Source organism: Phragmites australis, chromosome 24 (genome assembly GCF_958298935.1).
Source record: "Phragmites australis chromosome 24, lpPhrAust1.1, whole genome shotgun sequence".
Taxonomy (NCBI): Eukaryota; Viridiplantae; Streptophyta; class Magnoliopsida; order Poales; family Poaceae; genus Phragmites; species Phragmites australis.
The window spans coordinates 14,876,470-14,883,858 of record NC_084944.1 but is presented as its reverse complement, the minus strand read 5'-3'; the positions used below and the strand labels follow the sequence as shown (position 1 = coordinate 14,883,858).

Sequence of the window (7,389 nt, the reverse complement as noted above, 5' to 3'; positions counted from 1 at the left end):
AATCTAGCTGCCTCCTCTGCGGATCCAGCCTCATCCTCCACGAATCCCGCCACCTCCTTCGTGGATCTGGCCTCCACCTCCACAGGTGCAGAGAGAGCAATAGAAAGAGAGGAGAGAGAAAATGAGAGAAGAAATGAGGATAAGAGAGAATGGGCGGGGGAGAGATGAGGTATGAGGAACTACCTCTTACCTCCTACTTCCTCCGTTTGCAAATGTAAATTGTTCTAAACCTGTACATAAGAATTAAGAAAATAGATCAAATGATCTTATTGTTCTTCATTTATTCTGCATTGGAAAAGATAACTTATTCATTTACGAGAGTAGTAGTATTATTAAACAAGAGTAAGAAGGGAACAAGAGAAAAAAAATACATAGAAGTTCGAGAATGACTCATATTTAAAGAATAATTGAGAAGGCTAAAACGATCTACATTTTAAAAAAAAGTACCTCTTAATCACGCACATGCACACGGGTGGATGATAATCGGACGGCCCAGGAGCCCAGGTCCAGAACCTAATTATCGTGCAAAAAGAACACTAAACGCTTCACTGCAACTATTGCTCACCAACCCTGGCTCCTGTCCCCTCTCGTCATACTCCTTCTCGGAAACGAGTTGCGACTCCCGACCCCGCACGGTCGCACCGCAGAAAGCCTGTTCCGTTTCGATCAGAACTGCAAAAGCGGGACGACGAAAACAGAAAAGTGCCGAAGAAAATAAAGAAAGAAAAAACAAGCACGAAAAATATCGAAACGCACCAGCCCTCCGCTTTTCCCGATGGCCGACGCCTCCTCCTGCTGCGGCGGCGGGCCCCACCGGTCGGCCACCCCATCCGCCGCCAACTTCCCGTCGCCGGCGCCGGCGTCCCTCGACGGTGGCCTCCTCCTCCGCCTCCTCCAAAACCCTCTTCCCCACCCGCGCGAGCAAACCCTGGCCCCGCCCCCCGGAGCGCCAGGGCCGCACCACGTCTTCGTTGACCCCGCCGTCGCCGCCGTGGGGCAGCTATTCCCCACCCCGCGGCAGATGCAGGGGGCCGGCTTCGCGTGGCCCTCCCCCTCCGCCCCGCAGCCGCAGCAGCTCCGGTTCCCCGATCCTCGATTCGCGCCGCCCCTGGATCCCTATGTGGTGCCAGGCTGTGGTGGGTTTGGAGCCGCTGATGCGGTTCGGGCGGAGAGGCCCCGGCCAGGGGCGCCGCCTCCTGGGTTCGGGAAGCTATCGCATCCTGCTGCTGCTGGCCGTGAGGAGCCGAATGCGTTTGGGGGAATGCCGAACTGGGAGCAGAACCAGCATGGTCCAAGAGGTTTCGGTAGGACGTTCAATAAAGAGCTGCGGACCACGGAAGCCGGTCAGGAGGCGTTGGGCATTCTTGGCAGAAATCCGCTTGGAGAGCAGCATATGCCAATACCCGGGGGCCGTGATGCTTCTGCAGGAATGATGTACAGGGAGCAGCGGCAGGATCACTTTTTGTCAAGGACGCCGTCTGATATGAATGCCAACAGACCGTTTGGCAGGATGCCTGGCAGAGAGCAGCATACGCTTCCTAGTGCAGGTGGCAGGACACTTCATGGAGATCAGCACACGCCTCCGATCCCAGGAGGCAGGATTCTGCCAAGAGATCATGGGCAGATAGAGCCACGCTTAGCAAACACGCCACAAAGGGAGCAGAGGTGGCAAGGGCATAGGGAGGAAAAGGGCCATGCTTCACTGAAGCTGCTAAATGCAAATGCACATGATATATTTGGTAAAACACCAATGAACAAAGTGCACCATGTGACAGCACCTGCCGGCAGTTCAGTTCCTGTGGATGTTAGGGATAATAGAGTGAATGGTTTGGACAATGGTCGAATTAGGGAAGTATGTCTGGAGCATGGTGTGGATGGAGGGGTGGTAGCAGAGGCAAGGAAGTTTGAAGTATTGTATCAGAAGAGCGAGGTTAGATTTGCCGGGCAGGATGAGGAAGAAGACGATGATGGCCGGGAGGAGGATGTTATGATTGAACAGTTGACGGAAGGTCTGGTGATTAATGACAATGATGATGCCAAGGGACTGGTATTACAAAAAAGTGGCCTCAGGAATAAGGTAAAAGAATTTTAGTTCTGGTTAAGTTCATCTAGTTGTCTTTTTTTTTGCATTTAATGCCTAATTCAGTTGATTCTCCCATATCCATCTGGTGTAGCTATTAATCATCACTCTCCAGTGTGTCATATTAGTTTGCCCTTGTGTTCGCTGATCCCTAGTAATGTTTTACCTTAATTTCATCTCACGTCTACACGACTGAAAGGAATCTTGTTTAATTTTTATGAGTTGTTCTCAACTTCCCATACTACAGTAATGCATTTGATATCACTTTTAAACAATGATTTTACATGCTGCAAGGCTGTGCTTATATATGAACACTAAAAGGTGAGTTGTCACCTGAGTAGGTTATTGCTTTTTAAAACCTTAGGTGCCTTAACATGGTTTGTGCACATGGATATAAAAGAAGGTTAGACAAGAGGGAGAGGCAGGTTGAAGCAGTAAAATGTGTTAATACTTGGCATTATATTGCTGCGGGTACTCTGGAAATTGTAGTAAGCCCATTACCATGTGTCATAATTATGTTACCCATGATTGGATTAAATGTTGTTGAAAGATGATGGATAGTGAAAGTGCTGTTACAGTTATCTGTAGTGCTGCCCAGCAATACTAGTGCAGACATTTTATACTCATCTTCAATTTTAGCTAGGTCATCTGGATTAATGTGAAGTGATTGTAAACTAATTATAAAACTATTATGGTTCTACTCTCTTCACAAGTTAATATCCACAGCATATCTTCTTTGGCCCAGCCTATCTTCCAAGGTTCAACTCTAACTTCTTTGAGGAAGAGTCTAAAACTGCCTTTCTATTCTGTTCTGGATTAAGACTTTTTTTTACGCCAAATGCAGTAATAGATAAAAGGTGAATTGCAAAATCTCAACTGAAGCCTTTGAGGTTGAACACCCCTTCTTCCTCCCACCAAGTAATCTCCACTGGTGCCTGTTTTACTGTGCATTTTGATGATGTGGGCTCTTTGTCTTTCACTTGCCTTTGCACACTACATATTCTTATGCTGTTTCATGATTACTTCACTTCTATCCAGTATCCACATGCAAGATCGGTCCATCCATAGATTGAAAATGTATTAAATTGAGTTGAGTAAGGGAAGTTGGGCTTATATAGTGAATGATGTGATAAAATACCTTTTCAAGGAAGTGTCATTGCATTGGTTCTCAGAAAGAAAAAAATGTTTCTGTGATGACGCAACGATCAAGAGAACATATTGTTTAATGTAGGTCACTATATGCTGTGTAAGAAAGCTTGTAATGGTAGGGAAACTTGAATGGTATCCTTGCTATATGAATTTTTTCTTTGGTTAACTAGTTATTTGATCTCAAGCTCGAACTCAATTGAGCGTAGACATTTAAGTCTACTCGGGCCAAGATTGTGTCTATTGGAACTTGTTCATGAGCCTATTGAGCTGAATAGAATCAGATACATACGCTTATACAATATGCTAAGCTCAATCATATAAATGCAGGTACACAAAGCAATCAATCTTATGCGCTCATGCTCAAACAGATAATTTTGAGCCTGAGCTGAGCGTAACTTGGTTAAATCAAGTTCTACCTTTTTACACCTCATCAGGTGGAATTGATTTGCATGTATAAGTTGGTAAAGCTAGATCTAAATAGCTCTGTCGCAATTTACCGTTTGAAGTGAGTGAGTAATTGTGTGTAAACCATGTGTAGAACAATGGAACAGCTGTTGTACTTTTGCAGTACTACCTTGAAGTGTGGCCTAAATTGCTCTTAGCTGTCTGCCCAGAGGCATTATCAAGAACCCTGCCAGCTACCAGTTGCCACTTATACTTCAGCAACTGATTTTACAATTTCTAGAACAAGCTTATGATTATCTTAGATTTGGCCATCTTGCAGGACTTCAGGTCAGACTTTTCTAGAGGGCATCATGTGTCAAGCCAACGAATAAGATTTCAGAGGAGAAACAGGCCATGTCGGTATGACATAGATCGATTTACACCTGGTTTCTTGTCAATTTTTGAATCATTGGTACCCTCAGAGGAGGAAATTGCAAAGCAGAAGCAATTGTTGACAACCCTGAGCAGATTAATAAACAAGGAATGGCCTAATTCAAGACTATACCTCTATGGTTCATGTGCAAATTCCTTCGGTTTCTCAAATAGTGATATTGATCTTTGTCTCTCTATTGATGACAAGGAAATGAGCAAGGTTGATATTATATTGAAATTGGCAGACATTCTCGAAGCTGGTAATCTCCAGAATATTCAGGTGAGCTCGAGTCTCCTTTCATGTTGTGTTACGACATATCAGAGATCTTTTGAGTTGAATAATATCATGAGATACCTCCTAAACAACGTGCTGGTGTACATGTAGTATCTTTCCAAAGTTTCCGATTAGTTTCTATCAAGGATTTTGCCTTTATATACTATAGCACACACCAGCCTCACAAAAAGTCTGTTACTGTATCAAATCTGTTACTGTATCAACTTTTATATCAAACCACTCTCGTTTGAGAACCAATCCAATATAGTCTGGAATTTGAACATGTGTATAAATTTCTGATTCAAATTAATGAAAATTCCAGGCATTAACTCGAGCTAGGGTCCCAATAGTGAAGCTTATGGATCCGGAAACAGGGCTTTCCTGTGATATATGTGTCAATAATCTTTTAGCAGTTGTTAACACGAAACTTCTGAAAGATTATGCACAAGTAGATAGAAGGTTACGTCAGTTGGCATTTATTGTGAAGCATTGGGCTAAATCTCGGCGTGTAAATCAAACTTACCAAGGAACCCTTTCTAGTTATGCGTAAGTTGTCCGTCTCACATTATTAAAAAAGTATTGTGCTCATCTTTACATGATCACTGTCTGAATTTCATTATTTTGGACATTCAGATATGTAATAATGTGCATCCACCTCCTACAGCTGCGAAGAATACTCCCATGTCTACAGGTATGAGTAGCAGTGCATTTCTTGTACACTACATCAATTACATACTTGTATGTGCCTACCTTTTACATCTGTGAAGAATACATGGCACATTAAGGTGCCCACTATGTGTATTATTGTAAATTTGCAGCACAACTAGGCTTAGAAGTTCTTATTCTTCTACGTTTCACACTTGACAGTGACCTAGGCTGACTTTATAGAGAAAAATGAAGATATGCAGAATTTTGATGTAATATTTGGTATGTAGAAGCTGGATTTTATGAATCACTAATGTAGCATATTTGCCAAGGAGGATCAATAAACATCCATTGTTTCTATGTACAGGCAGTACAGCTATGATTCTCTTTTTGGATTTTTAGGAAGACTACATAATTCTGTATCCACACCATTTTCTGCATGTATTGGCAGAGATGCTAATAATCTAGGCTTGATGTTGTTCTCATGCCCTATTAATGCTATATGCCACATATCTTTTTGTGCCGTCATTTTTGTACAATGGATAACTAAATTGCACTTGGTGATGTTCTTCTTATTCTTCATTAATAATGCTCAGAAATGATTAGTCTAAAAAGCAAACTTTGTTGGATGCAATTTTTTTTTGCATTAATTGCTTGTTGAAGGTTTGCATTTGTGTAAATGTCTTACCTGGTTTATATTGTTGGTAGTATCCTGTCCTGTGACATAAAAATAATCTGTTGTAAAAAATTTATGTTCGCCACCTCCCTTCGTACTATTTTTTTGTTTATCAACTAACCGACAGTGTCATGGGATGTCAGGAAATGGAGGCAACTTATTATGTCACTGTGGATGAAAATAACTGTGCTTACTTTGACCAAGTGGACAAGCTTAATAACTATGGCGCTCACAACAAAGATACTGTATCAAGGCTGCTTTGGGCCTTTTTCCATTACTGGTCTTATGAGCATGATTACACGAGAGATGTCATATCAATTCGTACTGGAAGGATCATTAGGTATGTCGGATAGTATGTTAAACTGTCATTTCGTTCCCAGGAAGCTCTTAATTTACCGAACTTTTGTTTCCTGGTTTCCATTTGAATATCATGACACTCAGAAATAGTGTGCAACGGAATATATGTTGCTGTGAGTTCAGTATACTAGTAACTATTCTCCCAAGTCATAACTATTGAATTATAAACAGTTTACCATGCAACTGTAATTGCTTCCATTTTTCTTTTTTGTGTACTGGAACAGAAAGTAGCTAAAAAAATTGTTTTCCCTCATCCTTTTTGACACTTATTTCAGCAAGGAAAGGAAGGACTGGACGAGACGGGTTGGAAATGACAGGCATCTCGTATGCATTGAGGACCCTTTTGAGACATCCCATGATCTTGGCCGTGTTGTTGACAAGTTCACCATCAAAATACTACGGGAGGAATTCGAGCGAGCTGCCAATATATTACAGTTCGATCCAAACCCCAGCGTGACGCTCTTTGAGCCTTACGTGGCCCCTCCTTTGCCGAGCCTGACCCAAGAAGAAATGGTGAGCACCACAAAAGTTGTTGAACTGTGATCACAATCTTGTCATGCTTCAAGACGTCCTTTTGTCTTGAAGAATTATCCTATATCCTGTCTATTTTGTGCATATTGTACAATAGATAAATTAGTTGTTAACTAACCTGAGGCCTCAGGTGGGCAACAGAACTTAGCTGCTTAAGTAGGGTTGGGCCATCAGACTTCTAGTGCTATCAATTCCAATGTACATGTCGGTGGTTGAACAAGACAGTATGCTGTGCAAGAGGATCCTTGAGCTGTATCAACCTCTGAAGTGTGATCCTGTCGAAGTTCTTTTCAGCATCTCTTATTTATAGTTATCACGGTGGCCTGACATGTTGTGGCCTTACATGTCATGCCTCGCTATTTTGCTTCTTCTTTCTTTTTTCTCTTCCGCGTCATAAAGTCATGTCGGCACGGCATATGATAATCAGCTTATCTTATCATTAGATCAGTTGTGGTGTGTATGAAAAGTGTTAAGAGTTAACTGTACCGACGGATGATCTTAAATGATATAATCGGTCTATGGTATCTGGGCTTCTCTCTCGAATTACCCAGAGGATTCCTCCTGGGTAGAAAATACCTTTAACACTGTCCACATCTCGTCTCAATCTCATATTTTAATCATTTATCTCAACCTCATCTTTGTATCGGTAAATAGTAATTAACCCCTAAGCTCGCGAACAACAGTAGCACTGTCGCTCGACTTCTATTGAGGATCTAGGCATTACTAAATATTTTGAATAAACCTTAAAAATAGATACCAACTATATCATCAAGGCTACAAGGATAATGATTCATCAATAAGGTAGAGATAATGCATCAACATACGTTCTACCCATATCAGCTCGACACTAAATTCAACACA

At 42.1% G+C, this 7,389-nt stretch overlaps 1 protein-coding gene across 1 annotated transcript; it reads left to right on the top strand.

The window, feature by feature from the left end:
- The first annotated feature begins 681 nt into the window (after positions 1 to 681).
- Positions 682 to 6,783, top strand: LOC133907320 (UTP:RNA uridylyltransferase 1-like). The gene is made up of 6 exons (XM_062349337.1): positions 682 to 2,077; positions 3,954 to 4,325; positions 4,642 to 4,865; positions 4,953 to 5,010; positions 5,784 to 5,980; positions 6,273 to 6,783. Exons 1-6 carry the CDS (start codon positions 776 to 778, stop codon positions 6,538 to 6,540), a joined length of 2,421 nt encoding a protein of 806 aa, XP_062205321.1. The 5' UTR covers positions 682 to 775; the 3' UTR covers positions 6,541 to 6,783.
- The last annotated feature ends 606 nt before the right edge of the window (positions 6,784 to 7,389 follow it).

Excerpts from the sequence above, each read along its gene's own strand:
- LOC133907320 (XM_062349337.1), top strand. The coding sequence starts at position 776 with ATGGCCGACGCCTCCTCCTGCTGCGGCGGCGGGCCCCACCGGTCGGCC. Across the intron at positions 5,011-5,783 it reads GAATACTCCCATGTCTACAG|GAAATGGAGGCAACTTATTA; the intron begins GTATGAGTAGCA and ends ATGGGATGTCAG. Across the intron at positions 5,981-6,272 it reads CGTACTGGAAGGATCATTAG|CAAGGAAAGGAAGGACTGGA; the intron begins GTATGTCGGATA and ends CACTTATTTCAG.